At 47.9% G+C, this 26,026-nt stretch overlaps 1 protein-coding gene across 1 annotated transcript; it reads left to right on the forward strand.

Moving 5' to 3' along the window:
• MTURN (maturin, neural progenitor differentiation regulator homolog) lies at window positions 1-26,026 on the forward strand. The gene is made up of 3 exons (XM_039229904.1): window positions 1-205; window positions 9,753-9,875; window positions 24,980-26,026. The coding sequence occupies exons 1-3, from the start codon at window positions 44-46 to the stop codon at window positions 25,088-25,090; spliced, it is 396 nt and encodes a 131-aa protein (XP_039085835.1). The 5' UTR covers window positions 1-43; the 3' UTR covers window positions 25,091-26,026.

Consider the following 26,026-nt stretch of genomic DNA (forward strand, 5'->3'; position numbering starts at 1 on the left):
GCGCGCGAGGAGGCTGAGCGAGCGGCGGGCGCGGCGGGCCAGGATGGATTTCCAGCAGCTGGCTGACGTTGCGGAGAAATGGTGCTCCAACACGCCCTTCGAGCTCATCGCCACCGAGGAGACCGAGCGCAGGATGGATTTCTACGCCGACCCCGGCGTCTCCTTCTACGTGCTGTGTCCGGACAACGGCTGCGGGGACAATTTCGTGAGTGCCGGGGCGGGGGGGGGGCGGGGAGGGACGGCTGCAGCGCGCGGGAGTGGACGCGCGGCCGCCTCCCCGCGCCCGAGCTCCTGCACGGCCAGGAGGCTGTGGGCGCCGGGTGGGGGCGTAACCCGCCTGGCTCCGCGGTGTCAGCGCCGCGAGGGCGGGGGTCGGGGAGGACCAGGAAGCCGGGCTGGGGCGGGCTGTTTCGGGGACGCGACCCTGCGGCCCGCGCGCTGTGCTCGGCTGGGAGCTTCTGCCGAGGGTCCCCACCGCTCGCCGGCCCGGGGAGCAGGGGCCGTCCCGCAGGGCCGCGAGTCCCGAGCTTCCTGCACCCGGGCGTCCCGTCGGGGTGAGGAATCCCGTCCCCCTCCCGAAGCGCAGACACAACTCTTCGAGTCGTCCCCGCCCGGGAGATTCCCCCGCCCCCGTGTTATCCCCTGCGCCGCGGGTTTGGACACAAAGCCTCTGTCCTTACTAGCCATGCCCCATCTCCTGGACCTTCTTTGCGGAATTACACCTCGGATCTTAAAAATGCACACGCGCGCACGCGCGCGCACACACACACACACACACACTCACACACTCGCGGGCACGCCTATCCCCCTCTCTTGTGCGTCCATTTCTCCTCTATGAGCTGCCAGCGAGGTGTGCGGGGCCCGAGCTGGCTCCGTACGGCGGAGGCAGCGGCTGCGGCCCTGGAGAAGGCCCCCGGTTTTTCCAGACGAGGGGGTACCCCCCCTCCCCCACCCCACTCCGGTCCCGGGCTAGGAGGGACCGGGACCTGGAACTGCGGTGTCGAAATCTTCGACTTTGTATCCTGCGCCCACTTGGGATCTTGGAGCTGGCAGTTTAGGAAGGGGATGCGGCGGGAGGGGGTTGGGGTGGCAGGCGCTGAGAACTGGCGAGGATGGCGCTCCTTTAAGTGTTTGTAAGGACGGGGAAAAAATAATGGTCCCCAAATGTAAGATGGAGGCGGCCGTGGGCTCGGGTTACCGTGTGGTCGCGGGCTGGAGCTTAGAGCTGGCGCTGCTGCCGCCCCTGCGGACCGAGGTGGGGCGGCGCCGAGGCGCGGCCTGGCGCCGGCTCCTCAGGTGGGGTGAGACAAAGCCGGGCCGGGGTCCGGGCGGCCACGCGTTCCCCCCGCCCCCCCACGGAAAGTTCGCGAAGGAGTTAGAGAGACGGCGAGATCGCCTTCCTTGGCCCCCAGAGAGGTGAAGCCTTGAGTATGACCCGATAGTAAGGCATGCGCCTCTCACCACCGGCGCCCAACCCCTGAGGATGAGAAGAACCCACCTGGGCCCCAAAAGTGGCACTACAAGAGAGATGGCCTTGGGTGACAGCCAGATTTGAGTCCTCTGCCTGTGTGACTAGTCAGATGCCGTCTCCCCGGCTCAGTGTACACATCAAGAAAATGGGCATGATACCAGCACCCTGGTGATCATCTGATAGGTAAAACACACAATGGCCTCCTAAGATGGGGGTTTCCCCAGAGTTTAGAGCTTGTCTCTTTTTGAAAAGCCTCAATTTTCTCACCTGTAAAATGAGGTTAATCAGAACACCTCCATCATAGTTACTTGTGAAGAGCAGGTAAGCTATAAATATATGTAAGAACACTTAACTGTAGTTTAAAACAAGTGTTACTTGTTATTGAGAAAAATGGGAGATCATTCCAAAGGGATTTACTCTGTTGAAAACGTGTAAGAAAGCCCCATGGATATACTGGGAAGAGCACTAGTGTCCAGGCAGCTGCCACGTTAGGGTTTGATCAGGTGTTCCTTCTGAGCCTGGTCTGCCAGTGGTCTTTCCTCTACCTTACTGTGGGAGACAGAACAAGAATCACTCAAGGTTCTGGATTTTATGCGTGAGAGTTCCACACAGCCTCTGCAGTAGACCTACCCAAAGAAATTACTCCAGAGAGATCCATCATAGCAAAAACAGTATGCATGTGACAACTTTCTCAAGGCCACTCATAATATATTTTAAACGTTTTCCCACCTGTATGAGTAAAATGCTTGAACATCTTCATTTGTTAATAATTGAACGGAATAGATAAAGATAGGAGGAAAAAGTAATGTCTTGGTAGACTGGAACATTCTTTTCTTTCTTTTTTGGGGGGTGGCGGGGGAGAGAAAACCTGTGGTGTGCAAGTGGGGGAGGGACAGAGGAGGAAGGAGAGAGAGGATCTCAAACCCGCTCCATGCCCAGCACAGAGCCTGACTCTGGGCTCAATCTCATGACTGTGAGATCATGACCTGAGCAGAAAAGAGTTGGATGCTTACTGGACTGAGCCACCCAGGCACCTCAAGACTGGAACATTCATAAAGTTTCTGGAGGCCATAATGGACAGGATGCCCACCACCAGTTTTCTTAGCCCAGATCTCTCCTCAGATCTACCCCAGACCAGGTTTGTCAAGCTGCTGTTTGCCCCTAGTTAAAGGGACCAGGCATGAATTAAATGCCCTGCCTCTGTCCTTTTCCTTTTCCCAGGAAAATCTGTTAAGCATTAGAAGAAATTTGAGATGAATGGAACTCCTCTAATCCAAAGGATTATTAGCATTAAGAATATTTACGTAGCCTTTGTCAGTTTTACAAGTGTTTTCACAGCATTCATTCATTCATTCATTCATCAAACATTCATTGAGGGCTTACTTTGCACCAAGCATCCTGGAATAGGATGTCTGCCCTCCCTTTCCCGGGGCCCTTCTACCCTTCTAAGAAGCAGTGTAGCATAGTGGGCGGGAGTGCAAAGGTCTGGGGTCAGGCTGCTTGGGGTTTGCACCCCAGTGAATCCCCCGCACCCCGGTCTAACTGTGTGCATTGGGGAAAGTTATTTAATCCCTCTATGCCATGACTTCCACGTCCGGAAAGGAGGGATGATAACATTAGTACCTTCCCAGTAGGCTTGTTTAGATCGGTGCCTAAAATAGCGGTGGTGATCTTAGTGTCTCTCTGGCAGTCTCCACACAGCAATCATTCTGGATTTCACATATAATCCACGTCATGATCTATGACTCCCCACCTCACCTACACTGACTTCCTATAACTTTCAGAATAAAACTGGAGCCCTTGCCCTGGCTTTGAGTCCCTACAAGTGTGTCTCCTGCCACCTCTCTGACCTCATGTTGGACCATTCTTCCTCCTTGATTACTGTGTTCCTGCCACAGTAGCCTTTCTGGTCCTCAGACATGCCAAGCTCCTTTCTGCCTCAGGGCCTTTGCATCTGCTGTCCCCTCTGGCTAGAACATTCTTCCCTCCCATCTTTACATGGGTAGCTCCTTCGTGCCATTCAGGCCTGAGAGAAGACGCCCTGACCACATGTTCTTTCACCTCACTCTCTTTTATTCAAATCATAGCATTCATTAGTACTCGATACCCTCTTGTTTATTTTCTGCCTCCCCCACGAGGAGGGAGAAAATAAGCTTGAGAAGAGCAGTGGCTTTTTCTCCTTTATGTATCACTATATCCCAGAATTTGGAGTAGTGTCAGACACGTGGTAGGTGCTCAGTCCATGTGTGTAGGAATGAGTGAATGAATGATATTGACAGATGTGAAACTTGAAGAATGAGGGCTTCAAAGAACAATAACTACCACTTAGGTGTAACTTACTATATATCAGACACTGTTCTAAGTACTTTGTATATCTGTACTTATTTAGTCTTGGCAATTTCACAAGGTTCTCTGCCTAATTTTCTCCATCTTACAGATGAAGAAACTGATAGCTAGCAAGGTATACTAACTTTTCCATTTCATAATAACTAATAAATGGTATAGCAGCTTGAATCCACAGCCCTGTACTGAAAACAGCATCCCAGGGGTGACAGCTGGGGTTCAAGGGCAGCTTCTTATTGGGCCTCACAAAAAGTCTATGCATTAGGTGTTATCCCCATTTTATAGGTTAGGAAACTGAGGCTCAGTTTAAGGGATCTGTCCAGGACTATACCACTAAGAAGCGACAGCCAGGACTTAAGCTCAAGTCTAGAGGCCTGTAGTTTGCACCATGCAGCATGTCCCACAGGCGGGATCAAGCCAGGTCTCCAGAGGCCTTGGGAACAAGGACTTCCTTTTGTTTTCCCTCCACTTTGGCAGCTCTGGGTTCCCTTGTGCACTGTTTCCTCTTCTCCGCTCACAGCCATCCAGTTCACGCTGTCCCTTTCCAAACGGCTGCCCTGATTCAGGCTTCTCTCTGTGGACAGCGCACAAGGTCAGATCCTGGGATAAAATGTCGCCGCCTTTGCCCTCTGTGTCAGGCGTTCAGGGACAGAGCCAACCCTGCCTGGTTCTACAGGTGTGACAGGGAGGGAGCCGAGAGCTCACAGACAGGTGGTGTGCGCCCGTCTGCCAATGAAGAGGGACCTGCGTCAGGCTCGAGGAGTGGGGTGTCGGCATCCGCTCACGAAGCAGCCGGACAAAGGGACACGTGTGCACGCTCTCCTGGGCTGGGCACACTGGTGTCTCTTCCTCCTTGTCCAGGGGAAGGAAATCTAAACAAGGAGTACAGCCCTGCCCCTCCCCAGTGCCCGAAGAAGGGGTGACTTGCCTTATTGTCCGGGTTTTTTCCGCCAGCCCATCAAAACCATGTTTGGGTTCAAAATTCTGTGGAGTTTAATCTCTCCTCGGTATAAAAACAAAGACAGGGGTCATCATTCTACTCAGGAAGAAAAGCTTTATTTAGGGAAGGACCATGTGATTTAATTTTATATGTACGTCTGTGCTTATATTTATATATATTCTCCCTGATTTTCGTCCTGAGCATGTCCCTCTTCTTAACTTTGGAGACCAACCTTCTCACTTTGGAGAAAAAAATGTAACTTTTCTAGATGAGATTGCATCATTTCATATGTGGGGAGCAAAGCACTTTCTTGTCTACTTTAATCTGCCCTCAGTTTTCTCCTATGTCAAATGGGATCATACGATGTATTACATTATTATTGGGAGGATCCAGTGAGGAAGAGTGGTAACTGTAAAGCCTTCCACAGTAGCTTTGCGTTATTCAGATAGAGGGATTTTTTTTCAGGGGAAAATGTATGTCCTTAGTATATTCATGAAGCGGTAATCCCGAGGAGGGTAAAGTCACACTCATACGAGTGTAAACGGATGGGAATAAGCCCTGTGGACTCCTGCCAAATGAGAGGCAGTCCACAGGTGATCTATCATCTTTACGATGACCCTGTGAGGAGGAGTATTTTCTGTGACTTGCGAAGGAGGGAGCTGAGGTTCAAGTTGAAGGCGTGCACACCGCGGTTGATGCCTTGGCTTTGTCCTCGCTCCCCATGCGACCACAGACGAGCTGCTTAACCTTTCTGAGCCTTGGTTCCCTCACCGGGAAAACATCTCCGTGGCTGGCACTTGGAGCGGGTCATAGGTCTGGCCACACGCTCTCCTTACCCTGGGCGGAAACCTGTTGGGTGCACGAGACAGCTTGTACCTCTTGTCTTCGACCGATCCTTTGATGGACAGCATGGAGTTTGGGGTCAAGCTGTCCCAACTCAGAGTGGACTCCCGGGTCCTGAGGATGGTGGAAACCCCACACGGCAGTGCTACAGGGAGTGCGGGGCCCTTTGACTCAGATAACTGAGTCCAGGGAGAAGAAACAGGTGTGTTCTTTGGCCCCCTGGGGCCCCCCACCGTGCCGCAGCCCCAGGAAGCCACATGCCATCTCCCCAGCTGTTAGAACAATAGACGCACAGACTGTGCTCAGAAAGATACCTGTCGGGTTGAATTCCCGTAGCGATCAGATACCATTTTTGGATGAGCTGCATCTTCTCACCTGTACTATAGAACACAGACAGGTGCTCGTTTCCCTGTGTGCAGATGGCCTGGTTTTACTGTCTTAAGCTAGACAACCTATGATGATAACGTCTGGTCCAACTTACTGACAGAAAGAAGGGCCACGGATGGCTTGTTTTAAAATCACGGTTCTCACCAGGGATTTTCAACTTCGCCCCTCCATCCCCAGATGAGTCAAAGTTCTGGTTCTCAAAGTGTGTTCCCAGAACCAGCAGTCTGAGCTTCACCTGGGAACTTACTGGAACTGCAGATTCTTGTGCGCGCACCCCCCCCAGTTGTGTTTTAAAAAGTCTGGGGAGTGGGATGGGGCTGGGGGGGTGTTGTGATACTTGCAGAAGCCACACAACCACCACTGCCCTCTCTTTTGGCATCCTTCCTATTCTAACAGGCCCCCTGGCTCCAGAAAGTGAGTACATTCTGTATCTAGGTTTATATTTACCAGGAGTTACATTGTTCAAAGCCACACGTTCTCTGACCCCTGCTGTAGTTTTTTTTCATGGTCAGAGTGGCTGTTTGGTGGAACGTCCAAGGCAAAGTCAATTGTGGTCACACCATGGGTGCAGGATTTTGGGTCTTTAATCACCCACTTGTCTTTGTTTAAGACTAGACCCCAGGATCTCTTTTCAGGCCACCAGACAGTCTCTCTGCCCTCTCCTGGTTTCAGAATGGCGCCCTCTGTTTTTCCTCAGAGACGACCATCATACCCTCTGCCTGTTGCCTGTTAGCTCTGAAGGGCACATGTGTTGTATCTGGCGACACTGCCGTGGGACACTGATTGCCTGGACCTATATAAGCTACAGAGGGAACTGTGTCCCACAGCAGGTGGCCAGGCTGGTTGACCTGGCCCTGTGTCCTAATCTCACTTGGTTTTATATACTTTTCCTTCCATTGTTTCCCCTTTATCCTTCTTTTCCCAACTACGGACTCATGTTTTAGTTCATCTTGCCTTATTTCTTATGGATCTTCAGTAACTGCCTTGGTTAATTTTGGAAGGAAACGGTCGCAATAAATAAAACTGAATATTTTTTGTTGTGAGATACTATGGGTATGAACCAATTAGCATTTAATAAGTGATGTCCTCTGAGCAGCCATGTACACCTGAGTCTATAGGTTAGAAATGCCCTAGAAACACTTAGGGACACCCGCGTGGCTCAGTCGGTTAAGCATCCGACTTCAGCTCAGGCCATGATCTCATGGTTTATGAGTTCAAGCCCCATGCGGGGCTCTGTGCTGACAGCACCGACACCTTCGGATCTTCTGTCCTCCCTCTCTCTCTGTCCTGCTCCCACTTGTAAGCACACGCTCTCTCTCTCTCTCTCTCTCAAAAATAAACATTATACAAAAAAAACCAAGAAATGCCCTAGAAACACTTAAAGAATCTGTCTGATTTTCCAGGCAGTAGTGGATACGGTGCGATTCTGTTGCTTGAGTGATCGCGCTTTCCTTAGTTTACTTTGTAATTTAAAGTCCAAATATACTTAGAAAACAGGTGTACAAGGTTTTCACAGATACACCTACTTCTCCATTCACAGTGGCCCAGGTTGCCCTGGGTATGTGCTCAGTGAGGTCCCATTGGGTGTCTCATTTGCTCAGTGCGGGCCCTTTGGCTTGTGGCACATGGGAAGCTCAGCCCTGCCCCTTCCTCCCCGTTCTGCAGACACAGACGGGGAAAGAACACTTACAGCCGCCATTTATTGAACGTGCACTGCATGCTAGCCAGGCACTGTGCTGCACTTAATAAACCTCATACGCTTTTTTTTCTTTCCTAATTTTCACCAGTCTAGGGAAGGCAGGGGTAAAGTTTTCTCTGGTGTGGTGCTAGATGTTAATCCCATCCTTAACTTGGATAAGAATTTTAAATATGCTGGAACTTTTCAACATCTGCATATGAAAATGGGTGCTGAACAGAACTTACATTACTGTTCTTTAATACAGGACTTTATCGTTCTTGCTGAATCCCTACTGATTAAGAATCAAGTGTGATAATGGATATGAAAGCACTTTGTATTCATACTTTCATACAATGTAAGAGACCATTACGTAAATGGCATTTCAGCTGCTCAGCAACTGTTAAGGGTCTCTAATTCATAGGGAACCGTGTTTGAGCTGTGCTCTAAAGTTAGAGAATCTAGAAGTTGTCTTTGTTCGGTTGAGCCAGAAGCCACTCTCGAAGCCTGCTGGAATTAGAGCAGCGTGTGTCAGAACTGGACCTTTTACATCTATGAGACACGGGTAACTGGGGTAGAAAGAGCACATTCGCGTCTAGCTGGTCTCTTGGATCTGAGCATTTAAGTCTGTAGATCCAGTTCTTAGAAATGCTGCAGTGAGAAGGAAGGAGGTGAAATATGTTTCTTGAGTGATTGACCTGTAACTCTCTGGGGTGATGCCCTACTCATTGTATTAACGGAAGGGAGACGATGTGTGCTGGACGTGGGCCATCTCTCCAAACAGATCTTGTCTCCTGTTGCCTCGTTTCTGCTCTTGCTTCAATTTCCAGATGTCTTCCTCTCTCCCGTGCCTCTGCACTGTCATTGATCGGGCCCCTCTAAACAATGACTCTAGGTCAGACACCCTGAGGTTACCTTAGTAGCCCAGTGCTTCTCCCTAGGTCAGATGGGCAGAGCAGGGGGCTTCTGCCCCCAGATCTCTCAAGCCTGTTTCTCGGGCTTATCCTGGATCCTTGAACGTTATCTAGTCTTGAGACTAGATCCTTGAGACTTACTTAGTCCTAAAGAGGCGCTCAAACATATGTCCTCACATGGGAAGACAGACACACAAGCAGAACCCAAACACCTTGTCTAGCCTTAAGAAAAAATAAAACCTAAAACCGGGTTCTTGGAGGACGTTGACGTTGCGAAGCAATGCCCCCTTAAAGCATTCTAAGAAGGTGAGCTTTCCGAAAGCTTTGCTTCCCAGGGATGGAGCAATGGCTTTTCCGTGTGTCCTTCTAAATTCATTCGGTTTCATTCTGTTTTGTTGTTGCTGATTTTAAATTCATTTCATTTTGAAGTAAATTTACCATCACCCCCACTCACAGGCTACTCTGGGGAAAGAATGTTTCATTGCAGGTTAGCAGTTACAGACTGTGCTTAATTAATCCTTCAGCCACAGCTGAAGGCAAAGTGAAGGCTCACGCAGGCCCTTGGCTTCTCCTCCCTGCTGCTTTCAAGCCCTCCTTAACCTGTCCTCAAAGGGCTGTGGAGGGGCGCCTGGGTGGCTTAGTCGGTTAAGCATCCGACTTTCGCTTAGGTCATGATCTCGCAGTTCGTGGGTTCGAGCCCCGCGTCGGGCTCTGTGCTGACTGCCAGCTCAGAGCCTGGAGCCTGTTTCAGAGTCTGTGTCTCCCTCTCTCTCTGACAGTCCCCTGCTCACGCTGTCTCTCTCTCTCTCTCCTAGAAATAAATAAAAAAAATTAAAAAAAAAAAAGGGCTGTGGAAATCGTTGGGTGGGGCAGGGTTGGGGGTGGGGCGGATATCGATTCCACTGTTTTTTTGCTGGGTCTCCCAGCAGATCTGATGGTGAATCGAGCAGGTGAGATTATGGACCGAAAGCATGGGGGTGTCCTATAGGATAAGCATATTCTCGTCCCCTTCAATGCAAGCTAATCAAGAACGAAAGTGGAAATTTTACCCTGGAACAGAGGCCTTCTGATTTATGGACTGAAAAAAAAAAAAATCGTGGGGCTTTCTGTGTTTCACACTGAGTGTAATAATGACCGCGTGTCTTTGTTCTCTCCTTTCCCTCGCCTGCGGGCGCGCAGCACGTGTGGAGCGAGAGCGAAGACTGCCTGCCTTTCTTGCAGCTAGCGCAGGACTACATCTCCTCCTGCGGCAAGAAGACGCTCCCCGAAGTCTTGGAGAAAGTCTTCAAGTCTTTCAGACCTGTAGGTGCCTGCCTGGCTCCCAGAGCCGTCTTGTTTTCTACAGCGATTGTGCTTGGTTATAACATGGCTGGTGGGGAAAGCGGGCAAAACCTGGGATGACTAATTGTTTTTCTCTTGTCTGCTTTGTGGCTTAAAGATAGCAGCTCGGGGAGGGAGGGTGAGGGCGGAGAGGGAGGGGGGACGGGATGTGACACAGCTGCTGGTTGCAGGAATGATGGTTATTTCTAGCATCACTTGAGTTAAGAGTCTCTGATGGGGTGGGAGGCACACAGAGCCTTTATGAGACTTGGGCGCATTCCTGTTCTTGCCCAGTGGGCTTGGGTCCATCGTACTGACACCAAGCGCCGTGGGGGTTCTCTTCCGTGCCGAGGTCTAGACTTGGGGGGCTGCCAGGCGGCTGTATCCAGGATGTGCCTCCCTGCCTGTGGGGATGGAGAAGGATGACATTGGATCCTGGCTCTGGTCTTTTCTTGGTTGATACACTCTCGTGGAGAGTTTGCTTTCCTCCCCCAAGCCCCAACGTAGGATTCAGGAATCAGTCTCTCTGCGGCTAGCTGACAGTTTGGTTTTGTTCTTGCTGAAAACATGTAAAATGGATTTTCACCCCTGTTTTGAAGATTAGGCATCTCCCTTTAACTTTATTGGAAGATAAAGTCAGGTTACTGGTGTCATGATGCATCCTCTTGAGTTCGGCATGCTGGCCCACTGTGAATACGCTACACTTTCCATGATATGTGCTCTAGATTTCTTTTTTGGCCAGTTCTTTTAAATAGTATCTATTTCTCTGCTGCAGTTTTCTTTTCTTCTTTCTTTTTTAATTTTTTTATAGTTTATTTATTTTTGAGACAGAGAGAGATAGAGCATGAGTGGGGAAGGGGCAGAGAGAGAGGGAGACACAGAATCCGAAACAGGCTCCAGACTCTGAGCTGTCAGCACAGAGCCCGATGTGGGGCTTGAACCCACGAACCGTAAGATCTTACCTGAGCCGAAATCAGACGCTTAACCGACTGAGCCACCCAGGCGCCCCCATGCTGCAGTTTTCAAGCTTGCCTTTCAGTTCCCTGACCGTAGTAGGCCTGATCGCATGGCTGCATAATAGACCACGTCTGACATTCCAACATCTCAAGGCTTGTGTCTGTTTTGCTGGCTTTTGGCGATTGGTTCTCACTCTTGGTATCTTGTTTCCTAGTATGTTGGAGTATCTTGTGTGCTGGTTATTGTATTTGAAAACTTGTGTATAGGAATACATTGAAGCTGGAGTGCCTGGGTGGCTCGGATGGTTTAGTGTCCGACTTGGGTTCAGGTCATGATCTCAGATTCGTGGGTTCTTACTCCACGTTTGGCTCTGTGCTGACAGCTCAGAGCCTGGAGCCTGCTTCAGATTCTGTGTCTCCCTCTCTCTCTGTCCCTCCCCTGCTCATGCTCTGTCTTCTCTCTCAGCAATAAATGGATGTTAAAAAACTATTTAAAAAAAAAGAGAAATACATTGAGGCCTGAGGTGATGGCACCTTCCTCCAGAGAGGATTTTAATCCGTTTCTCCCAGGGCTTGGGGCTCTTATCAGTGTGAGACCACCTTCCAGCAATTTAAGATCTGTAGTTCGTGGAGCTCTCCAGGTGATGAAAGGTCAGCCCACACACCTGGTTGCTTCTGGTTCACCCTTGTCTCGAGGGCTAGCCCATGCAGACAAAATACCAGAGCCTGGGTGGGTTATAGACAACAGACATTTGTTTCTCATGGGCGTGGAGGCCAGGAAGTCCAAGATCAAGGTGCCAGCAGATTTGGTGTCTCATAAGGGCCCACTTCCTAGACAGACAGCTGTCTTTTTGCTGTAACCTCACATGATGGAAGGAGGGGAGATCTCTCTAGGGTCTGTTTGTAAGGGCACTAATCCCATGCATGAGGGCTCCACATTCACGACCTCATCACCTCCCAAAGTCCCCCACCTCCTCATCTGTCACCTCAAGGGTTAGGATTTCAACATCTGAACATTGCAGGGACATAGACGTGGGAACCATAACAGGTCTTTGGGGTCTCTCGGCTTAAAGTGGGTGTTCATCAGAGCCTGTTCCTTTAGAAGGCCCTGGCTTCGACTTCGGCTCCCCTCGCTGTTATAGGGGGTCAGGAACGCAGTAAAGTTTCTAGCTGTTTCCTGTAGGTCAACAGATGCTCTCAGGACAAAAGCAGCCTATACGTTTCTCTCTAGGTTCTAATTCTTCAAGTACTTAAGAAGGCGTTTTTCATATTTATTCCAGCTTTCTTCTCTGACGAAGAGTTGGCCCCAATCACTCTGTCCACTGTTATAAGAAGTGGAATTTCCAGTGGCTTTTGTCACTGTGTTTGATTTGTACCACTTGCCCTGGCAATTCATTTTTTGTCTCTTAATTTTCTAAGCCTGTTTGGCTCATTCAGAAGAGACTCATGATTGAAAAGTACTGATCTAGCACTCATTCGTGCAGTATATATTTACTGAGTCCCTGACTACTCTGTTCCTAACGCTCGATTCAAACAGATGTAGATCTTATCCTTATATTCTTGCAGCGGTGGGGGGCACAAGATAAGTAAGTCCAACACGTCACGTATTAGTGATAAGTGCCAAGGAGAAAGAGTAGGTAAGTTAGAGAAAGGTGAGAAGTGTCAGAGGTACTAGGATTTTTCTTTTTTAAGAAGGGGAACAAGGGAGGCTTTGCAAAGACATTCACGTTTGAGTAAAACTTGAATTGTGAATAGGAGGCAATCTAAAGGCAAGCTTCCGGGGTAGAGAGAGCAGCAAGCACGGAGGTCCGGAGGCCGTGGCAGATGGGGAGAATATCAGTGTTCAGTGGGGGGGTGGGGGGAGAGGCAAGGAGAGGCTGGTGTGGTGCACAGAAAAGGAGGGTGGGGAGGAGCACCAGAGGAGCCTGAAGAATTTCACGGGTTTGCAGGTCACAGAAGGATTTGGGTTTTGTGCCGGTGTCATTCGGGAGCCACTGGAGGAGTTTGAGCACAAGCGGGACCCGACTTTGCATTTTGAAAAAGCCCCTCTGGCCGGCTGAGGACAGGCTGCAAGGGTCGTGTGGGAACAAGGGGACCAGGGAGAGGCCACTGCTATCATGTGGTGACAGGTTAAGAGTCGGACCGGGGTGATCACAGGAAAGGCAGAACGAAGGACCCGGATCTCAAGGTGACCTTGCAAGTAGACCTGATGGCACTTGCAGGTAGACCGGAAGTGGGTGTGAACAGAGAGAAGGCAGGGGTGATCCACCATTCCTTGCCCGTAGAGGGAAGGGAATGGCGCTGTCATCTGCTGAGATGGGGGAGGCCACAGAAGGGAGGGCTGGGGGCCGTGCTATCAGGAGCTCAGTGTGGGGCATATCAGTATTTGAAATGCCTGGTAGACATCCAGGCAGAGATATCAAAGTTGGCAAAATTTTTGTAAAAATTGAACCCCTCCTCCTAAGTCTTAACGAGAAAAAAAACCATCTATTAGCAAATGATACTCACTTTGCGGCTGGTTTCCTCACACGGGTTCCATTCATTAGCCTCCCACTCGGTTTTCTTTCTGTGCGTGTTCACGTTGACGGCAGGCAGAATACCCACAGGATTGGCCTCACCGTTCGAGAAGGGGAGCTCCCGCCAGGATTTGTTTTGCGCTTTTCTCTACCAAGAAGACAGGGCTGGATTTCCGAAACCGGGCAGCCGCATGTTAACGGGGGAGGAAAAATGCAGCCCAGAAACATCCAGATGCATAGCTGAGGACAACTGGATTGTTTGAATATTTTCTTTCAGAGTTAGCTGCTGCCGATCACACAGACATGCGGACTTGATCTGCCATCGCTGCTGGGTCTTCCTTTCTAGAGCAGAGCATTACATCTTAGGCAGGGACGGGATCCCAAGGAGAGGAGGCCTGGACCCGTAGGGCGCCCTCTGGCCGGGCCTTTTACTCCTCGGAGAGAGGAGGTGGGTGGGAGCCTCCCCCCCCACAGCCCAGGGTTTAGTGAAGGTGAAGTGCACTTGGGGCTTTGCCTTCCCCTCACCCAGACGTGCCCCAGGTCAGATGAGTCTGGAGCACCACAGACCCCAAGGAAGGTGCTGCCAGCCGTCAGCGGGGAAACTTCCACCCTCTCCTCCTCCACTCAAGAGTGTGATTCTCCCCATGCTGCGGGTTATCTGTCGGCTTTATGTAAGGGACCTTTGCCTTTAAAGTAAGACACCGGAAAAGGCCTTGTTGCTGACAAAAGGGTTTGTTGAAGTAACACATACCCAGGTGCTACAGGGTTATCAAGTAGGCGAACTTCCGCACACCATTTCCCTGAAAATGGGTGATCGTCTGATCAACCCATGCAGCTACTTTTCGTTCTTAGTTTGGAAAACCACGGCGGGGGGGGCGGGGGGGTGTGTGTCTTTTCGCCTTCACCTTAGAACAGCCTCATCCGTGGCTTTGAATCATTGTTTCTCCCCAGCCGACCGATCACTGGCCCCTGGCCAGTGTAGTCTCTCCAGAAAGGTGAGCACTGATACGTTGACAGCCTTCCGATGCCCCTTGGAGCTTTACCGGAGCACAGCCCGTTGGCTTTGCTAAGCCCGTGCACCCCTGAAGGGACAGTCCAAAGTGGGGTCATCAGTCTTCCTCAGCAGTCCTGTCCAAAAGGTTAAGTGTGCCACTAACACCCAGTATCTTTCTGCCTCACAGTGTTGTAGACTGTGCTTTTCCCCCGTTCCCTCTCTTCTGTTTTTTTTTTTTTTAAATGTTTTACTTAATTTTGAGAGAGAGAGAGACAGACAGACAGACAGCATGAGCAGGGGAAGGTCAGAGAGAGAGGGAGACACAGAATCTGAAGACAGGCTCCAGGTTCTGAGCTGTCAGCACAGAGCCCGACGCAGGTCTTAACCCCATGAACCATGAGATATGACCTGAGCCGAAGTCGGATGCTTAACTGATTGAGCCACCCAGGTGTCCCTTTATTTTTATTTATTCTTTTAAATGTTTTATTTCCCCACCCCCTCTCTTGTTTGCCCCCACCCCCACTGAAGCAAGCAGTATCATAGTGAAAGTCTCCCCCACCCCTTCCACAAAGAAACCTGTTACTGATAGCCAAACTATGGAGAGAACCCGAATGTCTATCGACTAATGGATGGATAAAAAGATGTGATATGTATGTGTACACACACACACACACACACACACACACACACACACACAGGAATATTACTCAGCCATCATCAAGAATGAAATCTTGCCATTTGTAACCACATGGATGGAACTAGAATGTCTTATGCTAAGTGAAATAAGTCAGAGAAAGACAAATACCCTATGATTTCACTCATGTGGAAATGAAGAAGTAAAACAGATGAACATAATGGGAAGTGGGGGGAAGAAGAAAAGAGGGAAACAAACCACAAGAGACTTTTTAAAAAATATTTTAATATTTTTGAGAGAGAGAGAGAGCACGAAGAGGGAAGGAGCAGAGAGAGAGGGAGACACAGAATCGGAAGCAGGCTCCAGGCTCTGAGCTGTCCCCACAGAGTCCAACGTAGGTCTTAAACCCACGAACCACAAGATCATGACCTGAGTCAAGGTCGGACACTTAACCGACCACCGGACACTTAACCAAGCCACCCAGGTGCCCCTAAACCACAAGAGACTCTTAATGATAGAGAACAAATGGGTTGATGGAGGGAGGTGGGTGGGATCTGGGCTAGATGGGTGATGGGTGTTAAGGCGGGCACTTGTGATGAGCACTGAGTGTTATATGTGATGAATTGCTGAATTCTATGCCTGAAAGTAATATTGCACTGTATGCTAACTAACTAAAATTTAAATTTTAAAAAAATGAAAGAAGGGGTGCCTGGCTGGCTCAGTCAGTTAGGTGTCTGACTTCGGCTCCGGTCATGATCCTGCAGTTTGTGAGTTCAAGCCCCACACCGGGCTTTGCGCTTACAGTGTGGAGCCTGCTTGGGATTCGTTCTCCCTCTGTCTCTCTGCCCCTCCCCTACTTGTGCTGTCTCTCTCAGAGTGCATAAATAAACTTTAAAAAAAATGAGAGGAAAAATAAGAAAAAAATCTGTTGTTAGATTTGAAAAGCAAAAAAAATGTTTTTCTTTCTGTCCATCTCATTCCTCCCCTTTTTGCTTTTATTTCTTTATGACATTTTCAACAGAATGTATGGATTGTTTGCTGTTTGCCAAAGCACTGCTTTGGAGACTGAGGCGCGGGACACAGTACCTAGCTAGCTCTTGGCTTCAGGAAGCGGGCTTTCTGATGGGCAACGTACAGTGAAACTCCATGTTAAAAGGCAGAACATTGATTTTGGTCCACAAAGTCTCCCAGATACTGTACAGAACAAGCCGAGGAGTTCCATTCCCTGCTGGGTTTATACTGCTTTTCTATTCTTTGGAGAAATATTTCCTGAGACGATGTTAGTGAGCAAGTCCTACAGGACAGTGTTTGTGGTCTCTATACGCAGTTACGTGGATCAGTTTCCTACATGGTGAGAAACCCAAGCTTTGTGGGCAGGCTGCCTGTATTCAGATCCCAGCTCTGGCACTTGGCAGCTGTGTGACATCAGCCAAGTGACTTGACCTCTCTGTTTCTTCATTTGTAAAATTAGGAAGTGAATGATGATAGTTCCCTTAGGTATCTATGAAGATTCAGTGATGCCATTTCTCATTGGGTACTTAATACGACACATTGTACCTGATAAGCACTGAGTAAACGCTGGCAGTGATATGGACCGGATGAAGACCTGAGGCAGAATACTGTTGAGAAGTGAGTAGGACTCAGTGAAACCTTTTGTGGGACTCTTAGATTTGGGGTGGAGAGAGAAAACAGTTGCTAAGTGATTTTAACACAAACTTAACAGAAGCGTCCTGCTAAGGTAGGAGATTTTTTAAGAGGTATCTTGCTGGGGTGTTAGAGTCAAAAGTTTACCAGCATCAGTTTTGGCAAAAGAATGGCCCTCCTTTCTGTATCCATTCCATGCAGCTCACTGGTTAGGTGCTGGTGCTGCAGGGAAGGCCAAATGGAGGCTTCCGTCCCCTGGCGTGTGACCAAAGAGCCTCTGGGTAACAGGGTTATGCCTGATAATTTATTTTCTTCTTTTCTACATTTTCTGAATTTTCTACGGTGTCACAAAAAACATAATCAGGAACGATGTTGTATGTTTTTTTAAAACCTGTATCGTCTACAGTGTGTGAGAAGGGCTGGGAATACTAGAAATGAGTGGGCTCACTGAGAAATGAAGTGCCCGGCAGTGGCTTCCTCACACGTTGAGATCTGAAGGTGTGACGGCATCCAGATAGGCTCAGAGTGAAGGAGAGTTGGCCAAGCAGGAAGTCCAGAAGGGCCGTTGTGGCCTCTCGGCTCAGAGTCTCAGAGATGTCCCCTGGGTGGGGAAGGTGGCTCAGCTCAGCCCTGCCCTGGCCTGTCTGGCTCCCAGGCTGTCATGGCCTCCAACAGGTCACTGGTCCTCAGTGTCCCCATCTATAAAATGGGTGTTGTATATGTTTTGCTATCTTGTGGATTCCTGGGGAGCTTCAGAATCAAACTAAGAGCACAGAGGACTGTCTACACCCCTCCACACGGCTGAGGTCCGTCTCAATTTCTGGGTCTTTGGGTAGATCCATGACTCTGGATGTAACGGGCAGCTTCCCTCCCAGAGGGCACGCGTTTGGCTCTACTCCAGGAGCCTCCTAGCTGGGACCCAGTTTTTTTTTTTCCTTCCTGGCTGAACGTCATATCCAAAATGGTACATGTATGCAAATGACAGCACCCAGCAGGCCATCCTTGCCATCTGGGAGCAGGCGGGTTCATCCCTGTCGTGCCGCCAGTCACGGCTTCAGAGATACCCATCAATAGCCCCGAAAAGTGTGACTTGGAGAATCGTTGGAGCCTTACACGTTTCTTCTTTAACTGGCCCTCGGTTGCAGGTTGCTGGTCATCACATGATTGAGCTAGATGATAAAATTGCGGTTATGGATCTAAATAACGGTGATCATGCCATTTATTTTTTTTTCCTCGGTCTCGTAGCTTTTATTTAGGGACAGCCAACAGGCTTCCCATGTTGCAAAACAGTTCACAAGAGAAGAGAGAGCTTCCAATTGAGCTGCAAAATCAAACCTTATCTTTGCCCTTTCAGTTTCTCTCAAAGCTTTATTTTATTTTATTTTATTTTATCCTGGATAAAATACGATACACCTCCTGCTCTCCTAGCACTGCTGACATTAGGGTCATGAGGCATCTGTTCTTATGACAACTTTGGGTGCTGTTCAGTTGATGTTGCTTCAGTAGCCCTACCTGGAGTTAGAGCCTGGGGGTCCCCACGTTTTCTTGCTGCCTTTGACCCCGGTCCCCTCCCTGGGGTTACCCTTCTGACTCCTTGTGTTTTTCGTTCAAGAAGCAGACTCTTCTGCCAGAAAATCCCCCTAGTTCTAGCTTGCTGGTCTAAGGAAGATTAATATTTTCAGTTTGCCGCTAAGAGCTAAGAAGCCAGGGATGCCACCCCTCAGGAAGACCCTTTGTGACCCAGGAAAGGTCCAATTCTTGCTTCTGCTCCTATAGTCCGGTGAAGGTCTGGGAGAAGAGAACGAGTCTACCTATGGGTAGCCGCCCCAGTGGCTCACAAAGTCTGGTAAGAAAAGCCTATGCACTCCTGTGGGTTTAATAACAGACATTGAATGTTGATCATTTAAGTTTATCATAGCTTTTGTTTTTGCTCAGGTATGATCTTTCAGATGCGTGTATCTTCTTAGGAAAAATGAACATACCTGGAAGTAAGAAAGTACCTACTGTCTTGCCCATTTGTGTCTTAGATCCACCTTGCCACCTACCCCCCCCCCCCTTTTTTTTCTCCTAGTGTCAAGAAGACAGACTGAGCAGGATCTCATTGTAGGTTGCCTGGTACTACCAGCATCATTGATCATTAAGATAAATAGTGACAACTTCCCCAAAGCTTTAAAGTAATGCTTAATACTCAGAGTATCATTTTGGCCCAGTCGTATCCCTATCTCCCGGGAGCTCGTTAGAAATGTAGAATCCCAGGTCCCACCTGAGACCAGCTGAGTCAGAATCTACATTTTAAGGACACCTCTGGGTGAATCATGTACATGGTAAAGTGCTTCAAGGAGTCCTCTGGAAGGAGCTTACAGGGACCTCTGAAGCCACAAGACACTTACTAAAAGCAGCCTAGTTAATTGGCCATACTCTCCAAGGCATAGACGTCTTCTCCCTTTCTTCCGTAGGACACACTAGGCCACTGTGCTAAGTGAGGGCCACCTTTGGAGACAGCAGATGCTAAATGTCAACTACATGTGTCCTCAACTAGTTTACACAACTTTCTAAAAGACCTGGACTTAGTCCTTTTTTTTTTTTTTTTTTTTTTTTTTACAAATAGTTTATTGTCAAATTGGTTTCCATATAACACCCAGTGCTCATCCCCACAAGTGCCCTCCTCCATGCCCATCCCCCCTCCCCCCCCACATCCATCAGTCCTCAGTTTTTGTCAGCATTCAAGAGTCTCTCATGGTCTGCCTCTCTCCCTTTCCCCCACCATTTCCCCCTTCTTCTCCCCTATGGTCCTCAGTTAAGTTCCTCCTAATCCTCCTATACGTGCAAACATATATTCGTCCTTCTCTGCCTGACTTATTTCGCTCAGCATAACACCCTCAAGGTCCATCCATGTTGCTACACATGGCCAGATTTCATTGTTTCTCATTGCCATGGAGTATTCCATGGTATAGATAAACCACATCTTCTTGATCCATTCGTCCGTTGATGGACACTTAGGCTCTTTCCATGTTTTAGCTACTGTTGAGAGTGCTGCTATGAACATTGGGGTCCATGTGCTTCTATGCCTCAGCATTTCTGTATCCCTTGGGTAAATTCCTAGCAGTGCTATTGCTGGGTCATAGGGGAGTTCTATTGCTATTTTCCTGAGGAACCTCCACACTGTTTTCCAGAGGGGCTGCACCAGTTGACATTCCCACCAACAGTGTAGGAGGGTGCCTGTTTCTCCACATCCTCGCCAGCATCTAGAGTTCTCTGATTTGCTTATTTTAGCCACTCTGACTGGCGTGAGGTGGTATCTCAGTGTGGTTTTGATTTGTATTTCCCTGATGAGGAGGGATGCTGAGCATCGTTTCATGTGTTGGTTGGCCATCTGGATGGACCTGGACTTAGTCCTACAGATAATTGATTCTCTCTTGGGTCTAAAGGACTTTAATTCCTTTTTTTTTTTTTTTTGCATCTTTATTTTATTTATTTTTATTTAATTATTTTAACAATTAAAAACTGGAAATACCCTAAATGTCCGTAAATCAGTGTGTCATTGCAGATATATCTCAAAAACATAATGTTGAGTGAAAAAAATAAGCTCCAGAATATGAAAAGTATAATATCATTTGTATGAAGTTTAAAATATGCAAACAATGCGGGCGCCTGGGTGGCTCAGTTGGTTAAGCATCCGACTTCAGCTTAGATCATGATCTCATCGTGTGTAAGTTCGAGCCCCACTTGGACCTCTGGGCTGACAGTGTGGAGCCTGGAACCTGCTTCGGATTCTCTGTCTCCCTCCCTCTCTGCCCCTCCCCCACTCATGCTCTGTCTCTCTTTCAAAAATAAAATAAAAAACATTAAATAAAGGACTTTAATTCTTAAGGGTTGGCATTTCTACCTTTCAAGTACCACCCTGTATGGGTGGGTGGGCCCCAGAAGTTTTTTTTTTTTAATTGTTTGTTTATTTTTTGAGAGGGACAGTGAGTGGGGGAGGGGCAGAGAGAGAGAGAGAGGGAGACATGGAATCCAAAGGAGGCTCCAGGCTCTCAGCTGTCAGCACAGAGCCTGACGTGGGGCTCGAACTCAAAAACTGTGAGCTCATGACCTGAGCCGAAGTCAGATGCTTAACCGACTGAGCCACCTAGGTGCTCTTGGGCCCCTGAGGTTTTTATGTGAGATCATATGTTGCCCAAATGAAGCTCTGTACATAGCAAACCCTAGAAATACCAACACCACTGTCCAGAGTGAGCATAAAGATTTTTTTCCCAGTCAGTTGAAAAAATTCTACTGAACGAAGTAATGACTATAACTATCAGAAGTAATTTAAACGTACCAGATAGGATTTCTTGGCCTGACTCCTTTTCTTTAGAAGAATGAGCAGATACGCCAAAAGCAAGGACCCCAGGATTCTTACCAGTCTTTCTGTATTCCTGTCTCTGATGTGTCTTCCTGACTGTTAAACATTTGGATCCAGAAGTTAAATGCAGACGTATCTGCTGTAGATGGGAAGGGATGGAAGAGGTGGAAATGCTAGATTCTTACATGTCTGTATTGCATTCTTTGCAGTCCCAGGCAAATTATAGTTCTGGTGCTTTTTCTGTTCTCCTCTGTGTGTTTCCCAATTGTACATATTTATAAGTGTAGACATTAACGTTGCACATGGAATTTTTTAAAAGGTATATTACTCAGTAGAAAGCATTGAAGTCTCCAGCTATAGGAACAGAGTTGACAGCTGGAAGGGAACCTCCTGGGTACCTGGTGGTCAGGTTGTAGTCTGCAGTCTGATGGCCTGGGATTGAATTCTGGCTCTGACACTGACTGTGTAACTTCATGCAAATTTCTCAACCTCTCTACGTCTTATCTGTAACAGGGTGATAATAATAGTACCTAACTTATAGGGCTATTCTGAGAACCAATGGAATTAATATATGTAAAGCGGCTTAACTCCATGCCTAGCAGATAGTAACATAACCAATATTAACTATTATTACTAGGTATGAAGTGTGATCACATTGGTTGGTTTAATGGAAGGCTGACTGTAAGCCTGAGAATCAAATGAGGATGCTAACAGAATTGAATTTCTTCCTTCTGTTTACACTTCCGATAGTACTGGTTTCCAGTGAGGTGATCCAGAAGTGAGCACAGCCAAGGGGGGAAGGGCGGAACAGGGTTTGGAGGTCTACAGATGCAGCAGGAACTCCCCTTGAATAACTGAACTGCTGTGCTTTATTATTTTTTTCAAAGTTTGTGTTTGTTTATTTGTTTCGAGAAAGCACATGCATGTGTGTGAGCAGGGGAGGGCAGAGAGAGAGGGGGACAGAGAATCCCAAGCAGGCTCTGCACTGTCAGCACAGAGCTCCACACAGGGTTCCAACTCACAAACCATGAAATTATGACCTGAGTCGAAATCAAAAGTCAGATGCTTAACCAACTGAGCCACTCAGGCACCCCTGAACTGCTGTGCTTTACAACGAGAAGCCAAGATCATATAACCTAACTAAGTAACTCACGTAGGACTCTATGATTTCCAGACCATGGCCACAGTCACTTTCTCATTTAATCTCCATAGTTTCTCTGGACATAGAGCCGGTGTCGCAGTGCCCACTTTACAGAGAAGGACACCGAAGCTCAGCAAAGGTTCTGGTTTGACAGAGGTCTCTGACGAGAGCCGTAGCTTCTGGATGCCAGGTTCAGTGCCTTTTTCACACGGCCTCTCGTGAATCTGCAGATGCTGCACTAAGTTGCCTGGAAAGTTGGGAAGGCCACTGAGAATCGCTTCTGTTCTTCCTTGCTCCTCTCAGGGCAGGGGGTGAGCAGCTCTAGATGTAGCCCCCACATATGTCCCACAAAAGGGAAGGGCCTCACGTGTGGCTGATGCTCTAGACCTAAAACTATGGGCTTTGAATTCACTTCAGAGGTAAGATAGGAAGCTAGGAAGAGGAGAGAGGGGAAGAGTTGTGGTAGTGTTTTCATGGCTTGCTGGAACCTCTTCTACCAACCACTCTAAGCTGAGGAGGAGAAGGGTGTTGAGGGGTACCTATGGTTTGGGTCCATGTGAATTACTTACGTGTATTGTGAGAAAGAATAGTTGATGGCACATGTCTTTAGGATGAGATGGAAAACGTGTAAATGCATACCTCCACCGCACCCTCTTTACCCATGGCCGCCATTGCTAATTGACCACCATCTTTCCTGCTGAGCCCCTTAGAATCCTCAACCCAGGGCTCCAGGCAGACACTACCAGTTGGATTCTTTAAGTGAGAGAGAACTCCTTGGCCTTTCCTCTTTTAAAGGAGTGTCCCTTTGGTGCAGTGAGGAGTCACAGTTATTGTTGAATTAATGCATCTTCTGTTGGCATTTAGGTGATTCTGGGGTTCTCCATAGGGGCAACAGTATTTCTCTTTCATCAGTGACTTAAATATCGTCACTCATTTGATGCTTTCACCTTGCTGTGTCACAAACATCCCTTAAAATAAAAATTGAACCTGGGGCGCCTGGGTGGCTTAGTCGGTTAAGCGTCCGACTTTCACTTAGGTCATGATCTCGCAGTTCGTGGGTTCGAGCCCCACGTCGGGCTCTGTGCTGACTGCCGGCTCAGAGCCTGGAGCCTGTTTCAGTCTGTGACTCCCTCTCTCTCTGACCCTCCCTTGCTCACGGTGTCTCTCTCTCTCTCTCTCCTAGAAATAAATAAAAAATATTTAAAAAAAATAAAAAATAAAAAAAAAAAATAAAAATTGAACCTGAAAATACTCATCTGTGTTCATGGTAGCCATCTTTTCTCTCTCTGTAGAAGCAAACATTATCTTTTGCTTGTTCCACTGAGGTGTGAGAGGGAGACAGCAGTGGGAGAATGGGGCTTCTTGCTTCCCCCCAGCATACACAAGATTGCTCTGCACTGTCCAGGCCAGCGGGGATGAGCTCCTCCTGCCCCACCCCTCCCAGCCAACAGTGGCTCTTTGAGACAGCCCCAGCCCTCTGGGCTCTGAGGGGAAAGCGTGTGTCTGCAGCTGATCATGCCTGCCTCACCAGGCTCTGTGTATAATATGACCAAGTGCCTGGCCGATGGTGTCCTGAGTGTGTTTATAGGGCTCCGTGAGTCCGGCAAGAGTTGCAGTGGGAGCACTTCAGGGTAAAGGCATTATTTTGATTGGGATTCTGCTTGTCCTTACTCGTTTAAGCATTTGGGCAGAAGATGGGAAGAAGGGGGGGGGGTGCGGGAGGGGAGTGTGGGTTGCAGGGCACCAGGGAGGGAATGCAAAGTAAACAGAATGGTCCAACTTATTAGAGTGGCTTAAAGCAGTTAGTTTGGATCATAGGGCCATTCAGCGAAGTTGCCTGAAAGTGATCAACCAAGAGGGCCACCACGTGAGAAAATCAGGGCAGTCATGTGCAGTGACTGTAGTCTCATCGAGAAGCTGTGGGACAGAAGTACTCTGATCACAGTTGGGACCCAGGAATACCCAAAGCCATGGCTTCCTCCCATTGTTCATATTGATCAGACCCAGCAAATGGCACTCGAGCTTCTAGCCAAAGACGAGTCAGTGCTTTAAGAAAATGTTTACTGTGTATTTATTGTGAATTTCCCTGATGATAATTATAGAGCATCTGGAAAGTACGAAGAGAGAAAAAGGAAAAATGTACCCATTACCTCATTGCCTATAAACAACACTTCTAAAATTTGGATGTATGTCATCAAAGTCTTTTTTCCTATGCATTGGTATATAAATTTTAAGAAAATCTGTATCGTAACAAAAATGCAGTTTTAATCGTGCTTGTTTTACATTTATGAGTGTCTTTTTATATCATGAAGTTACCCAGAATACTGTTTTAAGTGGGTATATAAGATCCCATCTTCGAGGTCCACCATGATTTAAGCATTTTGTTAAAGCTTTTAGTGGTTTTCACGTTTTTATATGTGTTATAAATACTAGCAGCACATGTTTTTAGGGAAGAAAATACAGAGCGGGATAGATTTTTGACATCTTGACGGAATAGTCAGCACTGTTCATTGTACTTCTGCTGACATCTGACATCCCAGATGTGAGTGCCTGTATAGACACTCTGTTATTGTACATTGGTGGCGTGTGCTGCCATGTTTTGATATTTAGAAGTAGAGAATGTCCAGGCTCCCGAAGAAAACTTAGTCCTTTGGGCACCAATCCATTAAAGCTTTGACATTTCCATCCAATATGGTTCTAAAATTAATTGTAGGCACAGTTGATGCCAGTGGGAAATCCGTAGGTGCTGTGCTAAGTCCTGTTAAGTGCTGTTGAATTTGGATCAGATGTCTTTGATTATGTTCCTGTCTGCGGGCCACTTGGTGCTCATGCCTGGTTCTCTTCTCTCTCCTGTAGTTACTGGGGCTTCCTGATGCAGATGATGATGCGTTTGAAGAGTACAGTGCAGATGTGGAAGAGGAGGAGCCAGAGGCGGACCACCCCCAAATGGGGGTCAGTCAGCAGTAAACTTCCGAGGCCTCCCACCTGAGGAGAGTGAACCCCCTGGTACCTGAGGTGGGGTTGCGTGCTCCTGGGTTAGCATTTTGCGTTAGCACTTCGAAACAGGACGTCTGACTCCCAGCACCCAAATTCAAACCAAGTACCTTTTTATTGACCACAAAATTCCTGAGATGAGCTTTGCTCAGAAGTGACCTGAAGTTTACTTCCGTTTCAGTGGGTTTCTATGGAGTTGTTTCGGTAGCCTTTGCCATTTTGAATTTAGAGTCCATTTTGTGGCTGACCGTTCTCTCCTGAGTTTGTGTTGGAGAACTCACTTTCGCGGACTCGAACGTAGAGAACGCTGAATGTATTAAGGATTATGTTTTGCGTCCTCACGGGTGACATTGTTGAGGGGAAAAGCATGGCAGAGAAGAAATGCAGTCTGCACTTTTTATGTACTTTGTAAGTGTCCATAAGTGAAGGAATTTGCTTATAAAGCATGAGTTTTAATATCTAGTCATTAAACTGCACAAGTGCAAATACAAGGGCAGAAGAGAATAATCACTTAGCTTTGGATGACGAGGGTAAGAGGCAAAGAAGCCTTTGTTTAAGTGTTCCGCCATTACTCAGTTACCTGAATAGATAAGTTCAGATAGATAACCGATTCATGGTTAGGTGTACACGTTACTTGCATGTCCAATTATTTCAAAACATGCTAATTCCAAAGCCACTTTTAAAAATCTAATAGCGGGAAAATATAATAGGGGTGACATAAATTATTGATTACTTTAAAATGTTTATAAACTGTCCCACATATGAAATGAAACATTTATGTTCTCTCTTTATAACCAGATGGCAACTTGATAAATCATGAAAACATTCAGAATCCAAGTGCCACTTAAACTTTGAAGCCATAGATAAATTTAATGGGGAAATAAACCAGGATAAAAAAATTTTTTTTAA

The sequence above is a fragment of the Hyaena hyaena genome, unplaced genomic scaffold (genome assembly GCF_003009895.1).
Source record: "Hyaena hyaena isolate Hyena2069 unplaced genomic scaffold, ASM300989v1 scaffold_40, whole genome shotgun sequence".
Taxonomy (NCBI): domain Eukaryota; kingdom Metazoa; phylum Chordata; class Mammalia; order Carnivora; family Hyaenidae; genus Hyaena; species Hyaena hyaena.